Source organism: Ostrinia nubilalis, chromosome 13, assembly GCF_963855985.1.
Source record: "Ostrinia nubilalis chromosome 13, ilOstNubi1.1, whole genome shotgun sequence".
Classification (NCBI taxonomy): Eukaryota; Metazoa; Arthropoda; class Insecta; order Lepidoptera; family Crambidae; genus Ostrinia; species Ostrinia nubilalis.
In genome coordinates, this window is record NC_087100.1 from 13,845,882 (window position 1) to 13,871,659 (window position 25,778).

Sequence of the window (25,778 nt, forward strand, 5' to 3'; positions counted from 1 at the left end):
ACTTTTATTTGAAATACTTTATACTACCAAAACCTACATTCTGGTCTCATATATGCCCATGCGGTCGTTTTCGACCAACAGAACTTTTGCAACAAATAACAAAGCACATATTTATATTTTCACAATACTTCTTACTTATTTACCTTGGAAATATATTCATTTCATTATTTCAATCGCAATAATCGTTCAAAACAGAATACATAAAAGAATACTTACAGTTTCGTGAAACTGGGTGCACTAATTTCAACAACAAAAAAATCTTTGAAGTTCAATGTCAAATTCGAAAAAATCTGGAGGCGAATAAACTTATTAACTGTTATTGTATTTGACTAAGAAGTTCTTTCAAGATTATATTTATGGCATTAAAACAGAAAACAAACGTACATTTTTTTTTTTAATTAGCATCGCAAGAGAACATGTACCATTGGGTCGTTTTCGTGCCTCTGGGCATATATGGGTTAATCTGGGTTATAATCAATAATACTGTAAATTTTGAACAAAATCCGTTCAGTAGTTTTTGCATGAAAGAGTAACTAACAAACATTCAGACATCATGACATCATCCAAACTTTCGTATTTATAATATTAGTAGGAAGTAGGATATCACAATGTCCTGAGGATACCTAATACCTAGTATGTAAACTGTCTACTAATATTTAAGTAGGTATATTTAAAAACAAAGCTAGATTTCTAGCTATTTAGTAATGGCGAATTATAATAAGTCAAGCCGCAGATATTTTTTTTTGCCACGGCATCTAACCTCAGATTTTATAACTAAGCCACGGGATATTAAAAGGCTTCAAATATATTAATTCGCGTTCTTTTAAATGCCACCTAAATATCCCAAAGAAAGTGTCAAATGAAGAACAACAATTATTATTACCAATTTTACAATTAACTAACAATTACATTGTACAGCTTTAACAAACAATCCTAAAAAAAAATAGTTCAAGCTTGAACTAGAGAACATCAAATCTTATAAATTTAGCTTCTGAAATAATACATTCGTATTCTTTTAACATGAAAAATGGCCAGGCAATGAAAATGTACAGAGGGAAATGCTTGGAACATAATTTTTAACATTGTAACTTTGTTTGGATTAGCTAGTTAGGGGATGAACATTATCAAGTTCTCCACCGCAGCCTTTGAAGGTCCCATTTTTGGGTTTTTCGCTTATATGTCAAAACTATCTAAATAAAAAACCAAGCATCCTAGCGATATGAATACTTCTAGAGAATTAAAATTAATTTAATTTGTAAGTCAAGTTTTTGTATATCTTGTATAGTTTTCGAGATATCTGCTCTTCAAAGTTTTGTAAAACATAAACATGTTTGCCTTACATTTTCAAACTATGAGGAAATAGTTGCTATAATTTATTATTAGATGACAAGTTTGGGTTAGGGTTAGGACAATGTTGTTTTAATCTACCCACAAAATTTAATAAAATTTGAATTTGTGGTTCCTTAAAAATTCACAAAAAATGTTAGTATGGAAATAATCAATTTTCGTAAAATTCTTCTTACAAAACGCTAATTTAATAAGTAAGGAACTAGTATAAATAATTCCTAATAAAAGGCTATTTATTGCAAACAAATAATTTGAATTTGAATAGGTAAATAAAATTATCTCTTGGTAGAAGAGAAAAGAGACACGAGTTTCATACATTTTATACAAAAAAAATATATTTAAATATCCGTTGTTTTTTTTACTTTGCTTAGTTTGGGACTAGAAGCGTAGCGTAAAATGTTTAAGGATATTTATTTATTTATTTCATTTTAAAGGAGTAAGAATGGATTTAAGTAGAAAAAATATGTCATTTTCACTTCTTTTCAGTTATTTTACAACGTAAGAAAAACCAGATATTCTACAAAACGAATGTACATTTATTAGTCTAGGTCTTTTAGTTTCGACGTCATTGTTGAACAAGGATACCCCTTCCCAGTGGTTCCATAGCGCGGTTAACATGCGAAAATGCACTGATTCAAAGAATCCCTTAAAGTTTGATCACTACATGCCCGACACACTGAAAGTTTTTAGTTTCAATTCGTTTTTATTTGACTGTACTTTTGAAAAGGTGCGAGTTGACGAACAAAATAATAGGTAAAATCGGAATTTCCCAACTCGCGCCTGCTAGCGAGTTTGACAGGTGCGAGATGACGAACAACCCAATGAGTTCTAATCTTCTTTTATATTGTGTTTTGTTTGATCACGGAGCATTCAACATTAATTAGGTACAATGTGGCGAAATGAGTGACAGATGTAATTGCTACCTTTTTTCCTGAAGGAAAAGAAGAATATAGTTTTAATAGAACAAGGCGTGTCAAATATTATAACACATATTAATATGTATAAATAACAATTTAACTCGTCAGATGTTGGTATAATATTATTAATATTGTTGTGTTACAAGTTTTATTAAACCTCGAAGATAATTTCTTCGGTATTGATTATTATTTTATTATCGGTAATTATTTATTTCCAAGCTTAAGCCTATGTAAATGCTACTCCATTCCTCAAAACTACTGAGCCGAAAAATTCGACAGTTCATTATGTAATTCCCTCGAAAAGAAAAGGGATATTCACAGTTTATGAACGATAGTGAATCACAAAAAATATTTTTATTAATAGCAAAACACTACTTTTAATAATCATACTGTCACATTTTATTAAAAATACCACTCTACGCAACGCAAAGCTAATCCATATTTTGACAAATAACTCCAATTTAGCCAGGCATTGAGAAATGACTGGAAAATCCCAAAGAACAAACTAAAAAACAAATTAATAAATAACAGAAATACATCATGTCGCAAATCACATCTTAATTTAGTGTATCGCTTAATTTTAGACGCGGTGATAGTATGAGATGACAGATTGATAGTGTGTGGAATTATTAGAATGTGGCTTGCATCACGAAATTATGAGAACATCAATTTGGTTTCTTGAAAAGACAACTATAGATCGTTTCATCCACGAAGACGCGTCTCACCATTCTTCCGCTAATGTTTGAATGTTATTGGTACACGATAACGCTCGGATTGCCCGGATGGATCAAACTCCCCGCACCCCGCGCTTCCCTTGACCAAAAACAATAACGGGGTAAAAAATTGCGTATTAAAGTTACAAATTAAAAAGCTTACCTATTTATTTTTCATCCCTCGTACTCATTGTTTATTTATCATCCTATAACGTATGTTACATACCTGAATACAATTTATAGCTTATTTTCTAAAGTTGAGTAATTTTACGAGTGTTTCATATCATTTTAAAATACATTCCCAAAGTTCCCTTTATCGTGTATCATCCGTGTCGGGAAGCCATCAACTTTTTCAATTTAACTCTTTATGGCCCTAAATTCTGACTCATGCGGAATTTAGATTAAGCTCCATGCGATTTGCTTTATGTCTGAAAGGACTTTTAGTTCAATTTTACAGAGGATGAGGATGAATGTAATGTGTAGTCTCTCGAGTTGGTGGGGCTTCATTTATATTTCTTTATCTTCATTTTATTATTTTCATTTGGGCTGGAGATATAAAGGTTTATTGTTTAGATCTGTATTGAGAACAGTCATGAACGAGTGTGTGTCTACATATTATGAATAGATAAATTCTAGTCCAATTGCTTTGTACTTATTTACGCAAACTTATAATGATTATGTAGTAGGTACCTAATTGTGTACTAAACATTGAAATGACGTCCTTTCTTTGAGAAATATTTTCAATTAAATCTTACCAGTATTTTTTCTTTGAATCAGAAATACAATATACTGAAAACCTTAACAAATATTGTTACTACAAAAAAATTCAATTTTATAAACTTGTGTAGATGTTTAACAATAGCAAAAATTTCGGTGGAAGGTATAAGATACATTATAGGAGAAGAATGATCACTATATTTGACTTTATAGATAAGGTTTCTTCATTTGGCGAAGAATCTGTGCTAAAGTTTGTATGACTCGCAATACATTTTACTTTGTTCAAGTAATTTCAACTGTCTTTTAAAATGGGATTGTATTTGAAGTTTTAAGTTTAAATTGTTTGAAGAATTTCCCCTAAGAGTTCTTAGTGAAATTGATTACTTTCACAATCTAAACTTTGACTCCCACTTGGGTTCTGAGTGACAAATGAGCTTCCAATGTTATAACTGTTGATGAATAGAAAGCCAAGTATAAATATTTTTCAAGTAAAGAAGGTAACATTTTTCCTAAGTGTATACCTACCTAAATATTTACCCGAATTAGGGCTGATTTTTCAATCGTCGGATAACTTTTAACTGAAGAATAAGTTTGGCACATTGACAGTTTCAGTATGGGAAATATGTCAAAATGACAAGTTTATTCTTCAGTTAAAAGATATCTGACGATTGAAAAATAATCAGCCATTAATGGAACTGAATGTTTTGCTCATAAAAAGTAGGGTGTAAATTCACTAGGCTGTATAAAATTTTGTTGTTATATAAAGAAGTATTAACAGCCTCATTCGCTGTATTCACAATTTACGAATGCAATCAAAATCTAAAAGAATTTCCTCGTTTTTTAACTCGCGCCATAATTGGACCTTTTCCATGGAAAGTTTATTTTAACGATACTTTCGTATTCCGTTCCGCCTTTTCGCGACACGTATTAAATTTTAATGATATTTTCCTGCGTGTCGAAATAATTTGAGTTTAAAAAAGTTTGCTGGTTATTAAAGTGTAAAAATCCCAGTGAAAATTAACTTGTTCAATTAATGCTTTAAACTATGTTTTAATTTATAATGAGTTTTGCGTATAATACGTTTTTATTTTACTAGTTAAAATGTTGCCAGTTGCATTGCTCTCTTTTGTTCATTTTTTTATCCAATGTGTTACAGTGCACTAATACAATGTGTTATAGGTAAAGTTGTAAAAGCAGAAACAACAATATTCTATTATAAAATGTATATAAACAATTAATTATTCCTTTTAGAACGTAGGTGCTCACTGAGACAGGATTTTGGAAAATTCAAATAGGGTAAAACGGAATCCACGCGTACGAAGTCGTGTGTGGTCGCTAATAACTCATAAAATTTGGATTTAATTCATGAATGCCAAACACCATTTACTAATATGGGACACGCATTAAAGCACTTTTGTGTTCCCAGTTCGATTAAGACTTTTCTTTTCACTGAAGCTAAGAATATAATCTTTAAGAACAACACCAGAAACAGTAAAGCTATGTTCAGATGGCAAAATTTTAACGCGCGTTTTCAGATCGCGCGACTAGACATCGTAGTATTTACATACAACCGATCACATGAGCGTGCAAAAGTCTCTAGACGCAGGCGATCGCGCGTTGATGCGCGCTTTGACAGCTATATAACGTCCGTTGACTGTTCAGATGAGCGCGCGCTTCCATCGCAATAGCTTCTTCCACGTCCATTTTCTAAGCTCTATCGAAAGAGACTGACGAGCTCCTCGCAACGCACGTTAGCGTTTGTCATATGAACTCTTTATAAATTTAATTCCTCGTTGACCTGCGATAACGCGCGTTACATGTGAACATAGCCTAAAATACTCGTAACTCGCGACATAACTGGGCGGTATCTATCATCGTTCTAATTGAATTAACCTCCTTATGTGAGATTTGGTTACGATTATGGCCAAGACAATGTTGTCACACACTAAAGTGTTACAATCAAGGGAATTACGATCCATCTTCTCAAATTACGCATCAGTATTAAGGGTATCATCAATATTACGGATGTAGAGTCATAAGGCCCAAAGCACACGATGATGTTTTAGATAGAAACTAGCTGTGCTCGCGAATCCGTACGCGTAAAAATAGTTTGATATTTCCCGTTATAGCAACATTTTTCTGTACTGCTCCGCCCCTATTGACTGTAGGGTGATGCTATTAGCCTAAAGCCTTCCTTGGTAAATGGGCTATCCAACACAAAAAAGCTTTTTCAAATTGGACCTGAGATTAGCGTGTTAAAGCAAACAAATAGGCACGTTTAACCGTTTAACCGCCTCTGTGGTCAAGTGGTAAGACCACCTGCTTCAGACTCAGAGGTCCCGGGTTCGATTCCCAGTGGGGGCAGAATTTTCTGTTCGGTTTGGTTAGTGGTAGGGCTGTTCTAAGTCCGCCTGGCTAGCTACCACCATCTTACCTAAGTCTGTCGCCATAACAACAATATTAACAGCATTGTTGTGTTCCGGCAGTTAGAGGTAAGATAGCCAGTTCCTCCGTGGTTGAGGATTCCGGGTGAAGCTCGCTTCCACCTTCAGCCTGATCATCACTTACCATCAGGTGAGATAAAGGCCAAGAACTTCCTCGTTGTGGATAAAAAAAAACGTTGCCCGAGCGATGTAGAGCCGCGTTGCGCCTTATGGTGAAATATCCGCAACGCGTCGTGTGCTTTGGCTCTAAGGGTATAGTTTTATAGGTAATCTTCATTAAGCCTTAGACACTACGGGTCAAAGGGGCACATGAGACGGAACTTTGAATTAATTTGAGTTCCTACAACAGCATGTTGGGGACATACAGTTTCGACTTTGTTCAGAGGGTTTAAAGCGCTTGTTACCAACGAGTCACACCCAAACGAGTAACCCTGTTAATTGGTGGTGAATTTTAATAGTTAATTCCCTGATGGGAATTTTTTCCAAACGAGTAACCCTGCCACTCGTTGGGAAAAACTCGTTAACTTGTATTTTCTTTGGATTACTTAATTATTTTGATTTTTTTATGTATTTTGTACTCGTTCGGAATTTTTTTCCCAACGGGTTACATGAGGACTTTGTTTAGTGACTTTGAAGATATTAACGATGACTAAAGCCCGGTTTCTGAATTAAGATTTTTAGCTTGAGCGAACTTATTTGCTTCTCAAGCTCAAAGTACTCGTAGTATACATTATATACGTGAAATCAAAAATGCCTATAAATAGCTAACATTTTGACAACTTTTTGATAAATTAATTGATTTCACTGTGAGCAGAAAACATTGTGTAAATAAAAAGGATTTTGACATTTAAAGGGATAAAAACACATGCCCCGTGTCAACTTCTGTGTTACCCACATTTATTTCTTTAAGAATAAACTGTGCTACTAAATATTTATCACGGTAAACAACGTTATCTAGAATCTAATACAATATTCAATGTAGGATGAGCCGCCAAAGAAAGGGGAATCCCCTGAAATTGCATCGACGGGATAAAACTCGGGATAAATATGTTGCAGAGAGTGCCCTGAGCCGTTGTAGAGTGCCCCGGTTATCTGGACGATGTATGCTACACACAAATGCAATTCTGAGCTATTGTATAGTTTTATATTATATTTTCAATGATTTAAATTAGTTTAAAAAATAATGTTTTGTTATTTTGGTTGCTACAGTCAACTTGGGTAACTTTGAATTTCAGGGTTGTTGCAATTTTGAACTTGTTCATTATTTAAAGTTGAACTGAAATTCAAAAAAGTTTAAATTTCTGTAAATCCATGTAATTTTTTAAGATTATTGCACAATTGCATAATTTTTTTACGTTACCCTTTTGCAATGGCAGTCAATGCGTTTCAAGCACAGAAAAATTGTTTTGTTGTCTTTTATGTATACCTACCTACTTTAAAATAAAGAATTCAGGTCATGTCCATTTTGTGACAAAGCGACGTCCATTTTGTGACAAAACGACGTCCATTTTGTGACAAAACGACTTCACTATTTGTAAATTATTCCCCAATGAACTGTCGTACAATAATTGTTACTTTCTAGAACATTTATTTATATCTCAATATACTATAATGTTTTACAATATTTAAAGGCTGTTTTTCTTTTCAGACGTCGACTGTTCAGAAGAGAAGGTGTCAATAATGCTAAATGGGGAAGAATCAGAATTATATTTCGTTAACTGCACTAGTTCAAAGGTATGTTTTTATTTTACTCCTATAATATGTAGTTATAAGTTCTCTAAACATATTAACAGTTATGGACGTCTTGGAAATCAAAATTTTTACTGTGAATGAAAAATTCCCATAGTTCCCAGTAATTGCGAACAAAATTTTAAAAGAGTGAATAGGCACTTACAGGGCAAATATGTACCATCCTAGATTGCATGTTACTTAACACCATGTGCAATTACGGTCAAATACCTGCCTGACTTGCATTAAAAAAAGATTTATTTATGTGTTGTGGCACATTACTAGTCATTTAAAAATGCTGTTAAAATAATATTAATGTATAATTTAATAAACTTTCTTTTTCCACACAGGAAGAAATCGAGCGAAGCGAACCGCCTGACGCGTTCGTGGTGATCTACTCAGTGGTGGACAAGGCATCCTTCCAGAAGGCTGAGCAGGAACTGGCCCGGCTACTGGACTGCGACATGCTGCGGGCCCGGCCGGCGCTGCTGGTGGCCAATAAGATAGACTTGGCGAGGAGCAGGGCTGTGTCTACACAAGGTATGAAGACCTAAGCATGTTAACTACGAAGAGACCTTTGGACTTGATAACTACTCTTATAGGAGGAGGAGCAGGAGCTGAGTCTCTAATGTATACAAAGCGTTCTTCTGGAAAACAAGCAGGAAGGTAGGTCAAGAGCAAGTGGATATCTACACAAAGTATCTAACTTTCTCTTACAATTGTTAGCAACGAGTCTACTCAATGGTGATCAATCCAAAAGGAGCAATTGGCTCTCAGTGGTGGACAAGGCATCTTTCCAGAAGGCTGAGCAGGAGCTGGCCCGGCTACTGGACTGCGACATGCTGCGGGCCCGACCAGCACTACTGGTGGCCAATAAGATAGATTTGGCGAGGAGCAGGGCTGTGTCTACACAAGGTATGAAAACCTAGGCTTGTTAATCCACTCAGTAGAAGCCAAGACGTCAAAAGAACATGAAGAGCTAGCTCTCCTAGTAATTGAAAAGGCTTCCTCCTAGAAAGCAAAGCAGGGGTTGGTTTTTAGTGGAAGACAAGACCTCCTTCTAGAAGGTAGGCAGGTAGACCAGAAGCAGGCGGGTGTCTACACAAAGTATCAAACATTCATTTAGAATTGTTCACTACGGGTCTATTAAGTGGTAGATGAAGTTACATTATAGAAGGCAGAACAGGGCCTATCTTTTAGTGGTGGACAAGGCATCCTTCCAGAAGGCTGAGCAGGAACTGGCCCGGCTACTGGACTGCGACATGCTGCGGGCCCGGCCGGCGCTGCTGGTAGCCAATAAGATAGATTTGGCGAGGAGCAGAGCTGTGTCTACACAAGGTATGAAAACCTAGGCCTGTTTACTAAGGATCTACTTAATGGGAGCCAAGACATCCTTCCAAAAGGTCAACAGGAACTGGTTTTCCCAGTGTCAGACAAGGCTTACTTCTAGAAGGTAAAGCAGGAGCTAGCTTTCAGTGGTAGACAGAACGTCTTTCTAGAAGAAGGAGCAGGAATTTGTGTTCAGTGGTAGACAGAGCTTCCTTCTAGAAGGCACACAGGTCAGGAGCAGGTCTACACAAAATATCAAACATTCACCTTTACGTTCCTTGGTTCTATCAGTTCTATTCTCCCTCCACCGCGAAGATTCTTTCCTTCAAAGTAAACCCTTCGGGGAACTACTACGAGTATATCAGATTTTTAGACGGCGACTATAACAATTTAGTCATATTTATTTGATTAGTCTATAAATATAGTAAAACTAGCGGCCGCCCGCGACTTCGTACGCGTGGATCCCGTTTTCCCCTTAGGGGTGGAGTTTCGTAAAATCCTTTCTTAGCGGATGCCTACGTCATAACATCTACCTGCATGCCATATTTCAGCCCAATCGGTTTGGGCTGTGCGTTGATAGATCACTATGTCAGTCAGTCAGTCACCTTTGTTATACTTTGTTATACATATACATAAGTATATTTAGATGGTCATGGGAGATACGTACCCAAAACGTACCTCATAAACAAATCAAATGAAACTTGTACAATCTCGTCACACATCCAAAAGCAATTTCGGGCAAAGAAAATTAGTAATATCTCCCCGTCCTGGGAAATCACACCGCTCACATAATGGCGGCTAATGAAGCGACAAAATGGCGCTCGCATTGCGATGCTGGTACTGACGGAATTATGTCGCAACGGGCAACTTGCATATTGGGAAAACTTGAGTTACTACGTTCTGCGACTTGGACCTTGGAGACAAAGATTGGTCTACTTTTATTGAACTTTGTTTAAATAAACTTTGAACATTTTACGCTGCGTCCGAAACTAAGCAAAACTAAACTTATTTTGAAGTATTTCTTGTTTATTGTTGTTCTTTTTTTTTATTAAGTGAGCTAAAATAAACCTAACCTACTCTCAGTTTTTATGAAGTCATAAAGTATTTTATCTTTATGGCAATTAAGCTTTAAAAAGGCACTTTTAAATGTCCCAAGTAAAACCACTGCTTTATGACAATGCAATGCAAAAAAAATCAGTCACTATTTACCATATACCAGAATCATGGGACAAATTAATAACGATACAGTTTCTACTCTAATAATTAATATTAAACTCCATACTAAATAAATTATGTTACCTACATTTAATATTGTTCATTATCCCCTATTATTTCCGAAACGATGTACCTAATTCCAACGGTGACGTCACTGGCCACTGTTCCCTAATGTCACACAAATTGCTTTTGGATAATGTGACGTCATACCGAAGCTATCGGATTACGTGGTAATCAGGGATTTGTTGAGTATAACTAGGGCTGTCACCATGAAATAGCTGTAGGGGATCAAGTAATAAAATATCGAAGTATGATCATACTCGTTCTTGATAAAGAACGTTATTAAAAGACAATAAATCACTTTCTTAATTGTTCTGTCATAAAGACTGTTTTGTTAAATTATATGAATGTATATTACATGTATATTGCCTAAACGATGGACAGACGATATCCGGCAGCAGGCTGGAGTGAACTGGATGCGTGTGGCCAGGGACAGAAAACGGTGGAGGGTTGAAGAGGAGGCCTATGTTCGAAGGCGAACCCAAAGGCTGACATAGATAGATAGATAGATATTACATACCCGCTTGATAGCGTGGGCAGGCCTCCTACTAGGTGGACCGACGATCTGGTGAAGGTCGCGGGAAGAGCCTGGATGCGGGCAGCGCAGGACCGTTCATTGTGGAAAACCTTGGGGGAGGCCTTTGTCCAGCAGTGGACGTCATTTGGCTGAAAACGAACCCGCTTGATAAAGTAGATTTGACATAAAATAAGTACCACATCAAAACTTGTATACGCATTTTACAACACTTTGCTACAATTAAAAGTAAATCAAACAAAATTACGAACTCGTAGCGTAGAAAACCTTTAAAATAATATTCTTATGCCCGTTTTCACCATCAATCCCTAATTTTTAAGTGACCCCTTTGAAAACAAAATTCCTGTTATGTGGTACCATAGGGGTCATTTAAAAATTAGGGATTGATGGTGAAAACGGGCATTACTGTCTCAAGTGAGAAATTAACCCGTGACGTTATCTAAGCGAGGATTAGTTACTCGCCAAATCAAAGAGATATTTCAATACATTTTTTGTCTTAAATTATTTCCAAAATTTGCTATTCTCGCCGATGGCAGCCCTAAATATAACTAACAGCCAATTAGAAGAGCCATGTTGAAGTGAAATTGGTATTTTATAGGGCTAATGTAAGCTGAAGCCGGAATAATAGCTTTGAATTTTAAGCCGCCTGAGAATTCATAGAAACTGGTTTTATTAATAAGTTTATAACGTTACGAAATATAATACACGTGAAAAATTTTGGAATGAAAAAAAGCATTTGGAGTTCTTACAGTGAACTAGAACATTTTAATAAGATGGATTAAGTTAATTGATTTAACTTAGGTGTGAACACCACTAGAGTACTAAATTGAGCTGCTGTAAAAATGACTGACGTAACTTACATTAAATTGCAACCAAATCTAAGCGAAATATCACTCACTGATTAATCACGATATCTCAGAAACTATAACACCTACAAACTAGAAATTTACTTGGTAAGTTCCTTATAGGGTGTAGACATCCGCTATAAGAACGAAACTCCACTCCTAAGGAGGTAAAACTGGCTCCAAGTTTATGAGATCGCTGGCTGCCGCTAGTTTTGTTTAAGTATGCGACCAACCTAAATGGATCGATTCCTCGATTGATGAACAATGCCAACTCCCAAACACAAATCTAACCTCACCTTTTGCTTACAGACGGCAAATGCCTCGCCTGCACCTACAAAGCGAAATTCATCGAAGTGTCCGTGGGCATCAACCACAACGTAGACGAACTCCTCGTCGGAATCCTGAACCAGATCAGACTGAAGAGGCAGCAGTACGCAGAAGGAGGCAGGGAATCCTCTCCCGCCCACTGGTACAAATCCAGGGGCGTAGTCCGAGCAAGTATGAAGGCCAGACAGATGCTGACCTGGATCTTCGGCAAAGAAGACTCCAAGTTCAAGAACTGTGAAAACTTAAACGTACTGTGAGTGGAACAGGACGGACCCGTGTTCGTCTAATTGACTGTTGCCAGTGACGTGTTCCGAGGAGTGACGGGCCGTTGCGGTTTTGTAGTATATTTGTGACGTCATAGAATCCTTGGTCTCCATCATCTAGGTCTAGATATGAGTTTGTCGTTATTCGTTATTTGACGCAAAAGGATGCTTTTATTTAGAAAGAAAGAAAAACATGTATTTGGTTCCAACTTAAAATATAACACACAGATAACAAAAAGCTAACACAAGTTAGAACCAAAATTGGCCACCGCTCAGCATGTGTCATGCTCTGGAGTAGTAAATAAAACCCAGAACATGACGCTGTTATTCTGCGGTGACCATATGCGGTATATTTACATGTATCATCCCTATTATTAGGTGACGGTCGTATCGTATTAAGTTTAATATATCCGTTTTCAGGTTACAAAGTCAAACCGCAAAATATTGCCTTATTGCTAAGACGGGCATAGTGCAATCCATACTGTAATAACTTACAGCCTAAATATTGCATCAAAGTTTTCTCGTTCATCACTTTTACATCATCAAGGTATGCCAATTCAGTTCAGTCAGAAAGTTGAAGTATCTAACTTACAACTGTTATTAGAAGTAAGGTACTGACTGAACAAACACGACACTGCACTCTTACAGTCTTTGGCTACTATCACATTAGCCAAGTCATAAAATATGTAGTGAAAGGTCAAAGGCAAAATGACGGCATAACAAGCTTAACACTATGTCATCTTATGTAGTTGCTATAAGTGCACTATTACAATGGCAATTTATAGCCAGCTAAACTGGACTCTACATTCGTACTTTTCCCTCTGATGGAAAACGACAATTTACTTTCAGATGCCATCAGAATTGAATTGCTAAACAAACACATCCGAATCTCGAAGACTCTTTATTTTCCTGATTCCGTGGTTTGTTTACAATTGTTTCCATTCAAATAAATGGTTTCAGACAGCAATATCTTTTTAACTGAAGACTGTTTGGACTGAGCAAAGTACCCTGACTAAAAGAGAGCTTGAAGTACCTAAACAAAATACACTACTTCAAGATTTTTAAGCGATAACGCCGCCTATTTCAAGAAATCGTTGTACCTACCTGAATTTGGAAACTCTTGTAAAAAAGGTAAAATTAGGCGCTAAATACACCTGACTGAAAGAGTGTAAAGCACCCAGACATAACATGAAGATTTTTAGCGATAAGACCACCCATTTCCAGAAATATTTGTACCACTGAATTAATTTAGTAAAACTTTTTAAAAAAGATAATCTAATGACGATAATCAAGTATTTTTTAAATCTAAGTACGTTTTATATACTACAAAATACGGAATACGGAACCCAAGAGTAAGTGTTAAATATAAGGGTCTTAGGGTATTGCTGTGCTGCTATTGATATTTATTATAATTATAAATATAATTATTAAGCCAAAGAATAACTTGGTATTTATCAATGTTACATCATTATGTGCCAATTTTGAGAGAATTTAACATACGTAAATATAAGTTAGTTATACGTTTAGAATAACGTAGAGTTAAGTGAAATTGTATTTTCCCGAAAATAATATTATCATTGAATCGACGTATCAGCAATATTAATATCTATAAATCTAGTAGGTTTACTGTAGGCACTTTATATAACATGTTTAATTGGACCATTTGTATAATATAATATGTATATCGAATACTTTATCTATGTATATAAATATAATATGGTGAAGCTGTAATAATAGTTAATATTTACACTAAAAGCTCTGCACAGTGTTAGGTTCTGTTAATTAATAACATTCTTTATTGAATCAAGATAATAATAAAGCCTGTAGCTTTTTTCCTTTTGCTAATCCTACAAACAATAACGGTTATACTTACATATAGAACGGGAATGAAAATTATACGGCACAATTAAATAGCAAAAATATAATAGGACCATTATATTATACATATAAGATCTATATCCATTTAATCCTATCCATTATAAAATTTCTTGTACAAGTAAATTGAATACCTCCCTTTAATAATAACATTGTGCCTATGTGTTTTTATCATCCTACCATATTGGGGCCACACCTATTGGAGCATTCTACCCTGAAATTTACCTACTTATAGATTAATCTTCGTTACACACACACGTTTAATAAAGGCTATACAATTTCTTTAAATATTGAAAGGTCGTTGGTTTAAGTAAATCTGTGACTTTAAATATGGCATACGTTATATTCCATAACGCAATCGCCACGTTCTTATATTAGATACAAAAGTAATATTTACCTAAGTGACTCTATCGATTCGATAACGAATATCAAATTGTTTAAAGGCCTGAATATTTTACTTTTGTTAAAGAAAAAAAAAGATAAGTCTAGTACCAAACATACATTTACTCTCTTACATCTATTGTATTTACTTTCTTTGATTCCTTAAAGTTTATGAATATTCTAACTGACTGACCTCTATTTTACAGACTAATTTTTCTAGTTCTTGGCCCTCAACATTTTCTATGCTTATTAAATCTATATAAGGTATTCTTATCCTTTCTTACCTAATAATTTCCCCTTATTAGTTTATTAATACCTCAGTGCCTCCCCCTTATTACATTTACACCAATTAATTAAGTAATTATATCCTTAAAACTAATCAGTATAAATCGGAATTATTCACTCGTATATAATTAAGATTGTAAGTGGAAAAATTGTATATAAAAGATGCGCGTGCACTTACGGATTTGATGTGGTATTTAAACTTGTATAATAGAATAGTATAATGTTAATATTTAAGTGATATTTTATACTTAATGTTGGGTTTTGCCGTATTTGTGTTTGATTGTGTATTATACGATTTAATGGTAAAATATGTTGAGAATCCACGTGTAAAGTTTCAGTATATTCAGTTGTATAAATATTTAAATAATCAAAATGCCTATTACAGAATTTTCTGTATAACAATGACTGTTGAATCTTTGGACTTTTGAATTGAATAGATACAGTAAATCAACTACAAATTTTGAAACTATTCCTGAAAACTTATAACCTCTAATGAAAGACCAACTCAAACTATTGTAATACCTAGTCCTTAAATGTTACCCCATATTCAATACAATGTTATATTTCCTATATCTTTACTGTACCAAGTTCGTTTTTTGTATGCCATTATTATTGTAATCCTATAAAATTGTTATTAACCCTTTGAATTTCGATTCAAGCCAGTGCCTTTTATTGTTAACGTTGTATTATATCAATGTGTACTTCGGTTAGTTATTTAGAGAATTCTAGGTAATTGTATACTTTTATAGGTGCATTCAATTTCTTAATATTAGTATTAAACCTTTTTGTCACCTGTCATCCGCTTTGCAATGGAGGGAAGTCGAAACTTAATTTCGAACTCCTCCTATGTTCTTCTGATTAATTTCGTTGCGGGTCCAATGACAGTTTTACTTTCCCCCGGGATAAACTTGTTCACTGGTTGGGTTTTTGTGGCGGTCAAGCTGTAGATCCTGGCTACACAGGAGTTGCAGTGGTGGGAACGAGAGGTGGGAATAGTCCCGAGAAAGTGTTAGTATCAAATTAAAAAGAAAGGTTCATTAATTTCTACTTGTAATCTTACTTAAAATCTATAAAGTTGACACTCGCACGTAAATGGAGAAAATATTAAAAAATTGAATGCACTCAAAACACCCGTTAATTTGTCATTAAAATTGTGCTCGTTTTTATTATCCTCATTTGATGAGCAAAGCTATCATAGTTATACTATAGTCTGTAAGTTGATATATTATAGTTTGTAGATAGTTTTTGTTATTTCGACATTTCTGCTCCCAAACGGACGGATAAGTGTAAGCGACTAAAGTTTAGAAAAACAGCAAAATAAAGTACTTACATCAAGTGACTTAAACTTTAGAAAAACCAATAAACAGAAGTAGGTAACTAAAACCAAGTTGAAACAAAGATATTTCTACTATTTTCTAACTTCATAAAACAATTCTAAAGCTCGCCACTCGTAGTCGGGAGTAAAAGTTCGTAGACTTTCTAAGGAGAACTACGACGTAGCGATTGTCGTAGTTTCTGTAGCATACTACGAAGCGCCGTAGCTGCTACGAGAAAATCAACCTTTGAGTTCCTTTTCATACGAGATTCTATTCATAAACGAGTAATTGAAAATCGGAATAGGTGAAGGTTTTAGTAACTTTTCTTTGAAAATATCGTTCGTTCGTTTCAGCCGAAAGACGTCCACTGCTGGACAAAGGCCTCCCCAAGGATTTCCATAAAGACAGGTCCTGCGCCGCTCGCATCCAGGCACCTCCCGCGACCTTCACCAGATCGTCGGTCCACCTAGTGGGAGGCCTGCCCACGCTACGTTTTCCGGCTCGAAAATATCACAAGTACGAAAATGCTTTAATTTTTGAAACTGCATTAGCCGTCAATCACACGGTAAAATTTATTCTTGAGTGACCTTATTAAGACCAATTTAAAGAAAAAAAGTAGTTTTTGAGAGTACTATTATACCTATGCTATACGAGTACCTATATCACCAAAAGAAAGTTATCTGAATTTTCTATAAAACCAGTTACTTCATACAAATTAATCTTTTTAGTAGCTACCTATTATGGGACCGATTACATGGATTCCAAATAATATTTCCGCTTATCCGTCTTTTGTTATGGGGCAGATTTGCCATAAAGCATTTTTACGAGCTTGCGTCGCGAAAGCCTTTAGTGTGTGATGGTGTTGATAGGTTCAATGATAAACCAATGTACTGTAACACCATAAAAGTGTTTCGAACTTCATACAAAAATCAAAGCCAGATATTGAAAACATAGTTTTTTCTAGAGTTTTTTTAAAACTACTATGTAAGGGAGAGTCCGCTAATTTGGACCAGTTTTTTTCAATCCCATTTTACACATAGTTTTCTTTTGTTTTTGCTAATATCCATGGTATATAATAAAAGATACATTATTCAACTTACTATTTCATAAGTATTAATTAACATGATTGTTGTATATTTGGCACAAATCAACATAGTACGAGTTCAGAGCTTCGGTCCAATTTAGCCAACCGGTTCGATAATTTGTACCACAGGGTTACTAAATTGGATTTCAATAAATTTCAAGCCTATAAAAAAACTATGGCAAAATATTATACGATACATTCTTAACAAATTAGAAAACGAAAAGGAACAGTAGTTAATAACATAGACAATCGATATTGTTTTAGACGTTATCACAATTTTGAGTACAAGTTTTGTAATTCCAATTATCGTAACGCACACTTGTACCTAATCTACTTTGCCAGTCTTTTGCTTTCATTTATTGTTAGTCAAACATAACTACGCTATTATAACTTCAAAATATGATTTACTACAAAAAAATTCAAAATCCTTTGGTAAAGTTCCATACAACTTGATGTGGTACAATTTAGCCGACTAGGTGATAGTGCTTTTAAAAAATCGGTAAAAAATATAGCTTATAAATACCGAAAAATGTTTCAAATAATTGCAATCCACACTAATTTACGCTTCTAAATAATATATTAGAAACACCCTGTGATTAAATTTAACAAAATTACAAACTAAACATGTATTGTCAAAAGTTGCTTGAAAACAATGAAAAAATACTTTTCAAAATAAAACACACGTGTTTGTTGTCACGGCAAAAACCACATGGCCGATATTAATTGATTTTAGTTGTGTATCGCTGAGTGTTGCAATTACAGACATTCAATAAATACTTTACGAAATATGAGGGTGGTACAATTTACCCGGCGGTACAATATACCGAACTCTCCCCTACCTTTTGATTTTAGAATAGCGACAACACAGTCAAAAGCTTTTAAATATACTATTTCCTTACTTTTATGCGAGTTTACATCAATTCATTCACCTTTTATGAAAATAACTCATGGCCCTTAAATCAACGAACCATTCACAATTTTCTGTGGATCTTAAATACAAGTTCTTAAAGTTCAAAATAGCGTGCGAACATTTGCCATTTGCATTGAGGGTTAACAAAATGTCAAAGCCGCATCTGCTTTGAAATGTCATACCGGTCGCCATCTCCGAATGTATTTTATTACAAAAGGACTCCCCCGAACGCGTAACTTTACATTTATTTTCCTTATTAACCCTTCAAATGGAGGGAAATGAAATTACTCAATCTTCCTTATAAAACGTAATGGAATTACAAAATGCAACGCAGTACAGTTGAAGCATTTATCAATCTTGTGAAATAGAATACAAAAATATCTTAGATAGAACTTTTTTAATTAATTTCACTCAACGTTGCAATCATGCTTCCAATAGGTCACTAATGTTCTTCTCAGAGGATAAAAGATTCAATTTAAAGCACAAGTTCTGTGCTTAACTACAAGTCTGACTTCACTCGAAACTAACTAACTGGATTTTCTGTAGTTAATGGAGCATTCACTTTTGAATTTAGTCAATGGCTTAAAAGGTCTGGACCAGTTTTAAACTTTTTTATTAAACCGACTCGCTTGTCTAACTCTGTGACAATTTAGTTAAATACTTTTTGTAAAAATATTTCATCTGGTCGCGAAGTTGAAGAAAATTAATTCCCTAATTTTAATTTGGGAGGGTTGGTATTAATTAGTTTAATTAAAGCACGCTTGATGTTCTTTTCAGGGATATATCTCCCAAGGTGCGTTTGTAAGACCTCTAGAAACGTAATATTTGTTGTCGGTAGTATTTTATCAATCGATATTCGAAGAGTAATCATTTATAACTATAGGTCTGAGGTATGGCCTATGGGAGCGGCACGGAAGGGTGTTTTTGTAAGGTCAAACGTCAACAAGACTTCAGATCTCCGCTCTGTCACGTCATAATATGTCAATGTCACCCCTCCCGTGCTGCTTTCATACCTCAGGTACTGAGTAAAGCTAGTCCTATAGCTTCTGTTCACGGCTTTGCTTTTGGGGTTTCGATCTGTTACAGAATGTCAAGATTTAGAAAGAACAGAAATTCAACGAATAAAGGCCAAGAATCGTGCTTGAATTGATTTTTACCGTCGCTCGCAAATATCCCATGACATTTAGAAGGCTTTGATGTTTTACCAAGTAGGTTCTTACATACTTATACTTAAACTATCGGTACTATCACAAACTAGGCTTCTAAGGTGGCGTTTACATGATGCATTATTATATTTGTAGCTATTCCTGCAAGGTGCAGGGTGACAATGTCTGCTGCGATACGTTGTAGGCTGGTGGTGCTAGTTTATACACAAGAATATCACAATTCACTAAGCTACAACGCATCGTGTGGACTTGCCCTATGTTTATCATCTATTGTATAATATGTACCTAGTGTTTATTGTAAATAAATTGATTGACAATAAATTTGATTACTTTATGTGGTTACATCTATTTTCCTTCCCACCTACAAGGACTTTATGTACTTTCTGACATTTAGGCTGAGTTGCGCCATCTTACTTAACTTTGACAAATGTCAAAAATCTGTCAAACTCCATACAAAAAGCATTTAATGTTATTGTTACGGTTAAAATAAGGTGGTGCAACTCAGCCTTTTCAATTGGAAAGTCAGACATTTTTAACAAAACGCTAATCCTCATAATTCTATTAGATAAAATTTGCATAGAAGTAAAGTCTTTATAAAGGTTTAAAACACAAACTTGGGAGCGGGACGGCGTACTTAATTTGTGTAGACTTGTACGAATGTGACGGAACGTAAAATATAACCTTCATACATTATTTATTATAAGCCGGCCCCTGAAAGCCCCTCGATTAGATCAAAGTGAGTGCTATAAAACGATAGATTTGTCTTTGGAAGTAAGCGAAATAATAATTTCATATACAAACGATTTAGCTACCTATGCTGAAAAAAGTAAGTACCTACTTACATTTTCTTATTATACAGGGTGTTAGGTAAATGGGTATATGAGCCGACACTAGCCCATGTTAACATGGTCATATAAATGGTATGGTGAAGTCAGAAATTTCATATCACAATTTTAATTTTTTTAATTTTCATGCAAAATTAATTTTATAAAATCCGATTTGTATGATAATTAAAATGAAGATATTAATTTTCTGACTTCACACTACCATTTATGTGACCATGTTAACATGGGCTAGTGTCGGCTCATATACCCATTTACCTAACACCCTGTACAATCTGCTGTCATCATCACCGATTTCGTTCGTTTCAGCCAAATGACGTCCGTTGCTGGACCATATCCTCGCCCAAGGATTTCCATAACCACAACGACGATGAACAATCACCATGATGAGAGTAAGTTGATGTTTATAATTACCTTTAAACCGACCATCTTGGGCCTGTTTCATGTTCCCTAGATCTGCCAGAATTATTGATCTTTACTTTAGTATTAGTCTTTACTAAGTAATTTGTTTCATATTAGAATAACTTTTGCTGTTTTTGTGTGTGGAGAGTAAATAAAATAATTAAGATTGATAATATCAAAAATAATAAGCCTTACTTTAAAGTCTGTAATGTAGTTTGTACAGCATACATGGTGAATTGTTACATAATGACCTAATTTGTCCGCAATTTAGTCCTATTGCATTTGTAAAGCACTTAATTTAACATTCAGGTCAGTCTCCGAAATTCAGCTGAAATTAATCATGCGTGATGATGTCAGCTGACAAATGAGGAAGCTCTTGACATTATCCAATACTGTGTTTCGTACCGAAATTAAATTAGTCATCAAGTTTGTTGTTTTTTTTTATATGGGGATAAGGAATAAGGAATACTGGGGGTATTCCTTCCAATCTGTAGTTGAGTTGCTGAAGATCAGCAAACAGATGCAAGTACATCAAATGACTTTCACTCGACACTGGCAGAAATAAATCTCCCAGAGAGGTTTGGTTGCCATTAAACAAAAAAAACATCCAATGACAAAACAGTGTGAAGTTGCTGCGAGCACTACGGGATTTTCGCGATTCCGTCGAGGGTAGTTGAACAAAAAGCATGGTCGTTCTGTTGTAATGGTTTTAATTTATTGATTAATGGACAAATCTTGTGTTTTTTGCGTTCCAAGGTGCAGTGAAGTGATAAATTTATAAAATCATTGAAACACCTTTTAATTTGAGTGGATATCGAGTGTCAAGCGAGTTGTTGTGTGAACAACTCGCTTTGGACCCGACGGCGGCTACGGACTTCTTCATTTGTAGTGACGTATTAGCATCAGTTTGTGCTAATACGTCACAAGTCAACAGCATTCCGGAGTTACGTTGGCCCCGACAAAGCACGCGGCTGACAGAAGGAGAAGAGGTTAGTTCGTAGTTTGGTAGTTTGTTTTAACTTTTAGGCTGTTGCACCATCTTACTTTAACTTTGACAAACGTCAAAAATCTGTCAAACTCCATTCAAAAAGCTCCGGCTATTGTTATTGTTACAGTTAAATTATGGTGGTGCAACTCAGCCTTTATAGTCAACAGCATGCAAATAGTGTTATTTTACACGAAATTAATGTGCGTTTTTATTTAATTAAAATATAGGTCAAGAGAGGACTCATTTGCGTAGAGGTAGTTATTTATAGTTTTATGATTTTAACAACCATAATACTTAAGCAATTTGGTAAAACTTTAATTAATTTCACGTGTAGGCAGATAAATTATCAATTCCCTGTACAATTTTACTAGAAACATAATTACCTCTTAAAACAATTTATTCTCTCTACAAGCATTCTTAACCGCCCATTTCGCTTCGGGTTAAACTTTCCATTATTAATTCTCCCATAGCATTAAACAACATTAACATTTTGCGAACCCATTGGGAAATCGCAAACATGCGAGTAATGAACGCATGGAAGCTGATTCAATACAAGATAAACAGACACATGGAAATATTTGTACGCCGGCGCCATTTTAACGTCAACATTTACTTGCATTTCGGCTTCCACGTCAGTAAAAATAGCTTTTCGGTGAGTAGGATATCGTATTCTCTTCATAAAGATATACGGGACTATTCCCACCTCTCATTCCCACCGCTGCAACTCCTGTGTAGTCAGAATCTACAGCTTGACCGCCAAGAAAACCTAACCAGTGAAGGTCAAGTTTGTGCCAGGGAAAGTTAAACTGCCATTGAAAGAAAGAAAGAAAGAAAGATACATTTATTACAATGGACATCACACAAATACAGGCAATTACATAGACATGACAGTGGCACATAATAATGGAAGAAAAATAAAAACAAGAGCAAACTGAGCAGTGCCACCCATCCACCAACAAGATACCCACTGCAACGGGACCCCAATCAGCATATGCCGTGGCCCACGGTGACGAAGGCCACGGCGCTGGTTTTCAGTGTGCCCCATGCCGAGTGAGGGTCACGGACCATTGGTAAAATAAATAAAATGGACCCGGAACGAAATTAATTAGAAAAACTAGGAGGAGTTCGAAGTTAAAGTTCGGCTCCCTCGGACATTAGATTCAGAGGTATTTAGGCTGCAGAAACCCTTTTTGCTTTACGCATACATCTGCCGTTTGGTACGATGGCATATGTAGGACTAACTTGACTGGTGACGACGGTGTATGCCGTCAGCTGGCAAGTTTACCCACTAAAATAAACCGCAAATTTTGTGGAATGGCGGAGGATAGCTAGTCGCATCCTCTTCTCCGAGGCTGTAAGAACCCTACATATAGTAAACATTAGTCTAACTTAGTGAAAGTTTCATAACCTTAGCGTAAGAGTGGAGAAATAAAGAAACAATCTTAGTTTGTCGCACGATCGCGAATCAAAATTATTTTTAATTTAGATCATGGGTGAACTGCTGCCGCGCGCCGTCCAGTGTCTACCGTGGGACATAGCACTAAATGCGCCGTTTTAACTTTGAATCAGTTTTGTCTTAGGCTGACTTACACCACCTAACTTTATCCGCAACCATAACGATATTCGGTGTTTTTGTATGGAATCAGACAGATATTAGACGTTTGTCTCGGTAAAAATAACGGCTTCATTCCTGCAATATAATGTGAGGTAATGTAAGTGGCCTATATTATTCTCCCATTAGTCTCTAGTCCAGATTACACGTATTAGATTAGTTATACAATTCGGCCATCCCAATTACCTGTAGACTAGTGTAGACAGTGCAGCCTAAACATCCCAAAGGGAATCAGTAAACAGTTTCGCACTTCAGCGGACAACTTAATGCATATTCTATGTACTGCTCGGCCCATGGTACACTGGACCTCGGAGAGCAGAATATTTTTTGTTATTTTAGTATTTTAGCGCTCGAATCCCGTAGGAAGATTGAACTGTATTCATCAGGTCCTCTTTCCATGCTGTAAACATAAAAAGTTACAACTATAGGCAATAAATAAATAAACTAATAAACGAATACTTAAGATAGTAACTATTTACTACTATCAAACAGTATTTTGGCAAATACAAAATGGTCTTCCTCTCTTCTAATTGCCATGCCTTACAGGAACACAGTGTTTTAATTTTTAGTGCTTAAGGAAAACATAATGAAAATATTGAGTATTATGGGAAATTTTAATGAGATGATCACGATTATGGTTCATTAAAATTAGGACATATTATGGTAAATTTTTACACGAGCAACGACACCAGTATTGACAAATCACGTTAAAAAGCGGTCAATAACCGACACAAGCTGGCGCAGTAAAAACGAAAGCAGAGTTTATCTTTTTTAATAATCCATGTAAAAATAAATAGAGGTTTTATTATTTACGGAGCGGCACAGGAGAGTGCGAAAGAATTCCAAGCCATTTTTATTCTGTGGATGCCCGCAACTGAATTACGTATGGCGATGGCGTCACTACAAAAGTTAGTTTATTTAATTTTAAAAAATGGCAACTAATAACCGCCTTTTAGCCTCTATAAAATCCAAACACTGACATTTGCAAGTGTAAAAGTTACAACACTGTCTCAAATATAAAGTACTAAAAAATTTATCACTGTAACTTTCTATATAGGCTCTAGATCTCACGTGGTTATTTTTCAGATAATTTACGCAACGTTTTCTGTATAATATGTACCTACAGTTAAAACCCGTTTTCTCCAGTTAAAACTAGTTTCCCTAAAGGCCTTTGTTAAAACTAAGTAACTGCCAATGTGCCAAACTTATTCTTCACTTAAAAGTTATCCGACTGTGGTAAAATCAGCCCTGATGCATATAAATTTGAATTAAACTAGTTTCAACTTTGCATCTTAGTTAAAAACTGGTTGAAAATGTGTCAAAATAGCGTGTATTGCTATCAGTCCAACACCGAATACACCCCGTTCATCCCTTTCCGATGGCGAGCGAATTATCGTGTATTTTTATGAGCTCGATCGACCGATCCGGATCCTTAATACAAAGGAGGAACAGCCGCCACACGGGATCTAGGGTTCCGTACGTAGGAGTGCCAGAGAGACCTTCTGTCTGCTCATCTTCATTTCAGCCACAGGACGTCCACTGCTGAACATAGGCCTCCCCCAATGATTTCCATACTGACCGGTTGGTAGCGGCCTGCATGCAGCGCCTTGCTGCTATCTTTATGAGATCGTGTTTGTGGACGTGCGTCCTTCCTACACTGCGCTTTCTGTAACGTGGCCTCCACTCCAGAACCTTGGTGTCCTATCGGCCGTCAGTTCTGCGTTATGTGCCCACAATGGGCAACTCGATTTTTTTTTTTTTTTTTTTTTTTATGCTAGACAAGGCAGATTTGTATTCCTTCAGCTTTCTAATCCGTCGTAACAAATAAATAACAGAAACGTTGTCATTAATGACAAAATAAAACCTTAAGGCTTTATTTTTTGTTTTTTTGTTACTTAGTGCAAGTAACTTAAGGCCGGGTAGCAGAGAAAATGGCGAAAATGAGGTTTTCATTTTTCATTTTTGAGGTACTAAACAGTAAAATTAAAGGCTAAGATTTTTATTGGGCATAGTTGAGGATATTTTCTAGGGCTATTAACGGATGGAAACACGATTTGATGAAGTTGACTCGATAGAATAAATTCCCAAAGTTACCTCTATTCGTTTTCTATTTATGGTTTTATTTTTAAATTAAGCGATTTGAGATTCTAAATCTTTTACTAAACTAAAGTTCAGAAATAACTTGAGGGCTTTTAACGGATGAAATTTTTATATTGCGTCTTATTTAGTTACTATGTTAAAAAATGTGGAAAAAATCGTCCATGACGGCTTGGACAATCTCAATCAGTCGCGCGGTGGCGCTTACGGAGGACGGACGCGTGTCAGTTTTTTGGCCGTGACAGTTCGCGATTTGTCAATATTTTTGACAATGATGACTTTGATGAGTCACAGTATAATAATATCAGTGTTACTGGAGAAAGCTTAAATTTTTGATAATTAAAAATTATCAATTTCTATAGAGAAATTTAAATCGTTCG

At 35.5% G+C, this 25,778-nt stretch overlaps 1 protein-coding gene across 1 annotated transcript in view; it reads left to right on the forward strand.

Moving 5' to 3' along the window:
* LOC135077340 (GTP-binding protein REM 1) overlaps nucleotides 1-17,278 on the forward strand; it is a 183,258-nt gene extending 165,980 nt beyond the window's left edge. The window contains exons 3-5 of the mRNA XM_063971866.1: nucleotides 7,787-7,872; nucleotides 8,217-8,406; nucleotides 12,160-17,278. Coding sequence (XP_063827936.1) covers nucleotides 7,787-7,872; nucleotides 8,217-8,406; nucleotides 12,160-12,434 — 551 coding nt within the window. The 3' untranslated portion in view covers nucleotides 12,435-17,278. The remainder of the gene's footprint in view (nucleotides 1-7,786; nucleotides 7,873-8,216; nucleotides 8,407-12,159) is intronic.
* The last annotated feature ends 8,500 nt before the right edge of the window (nucleotides 17,279-25,778 follow it).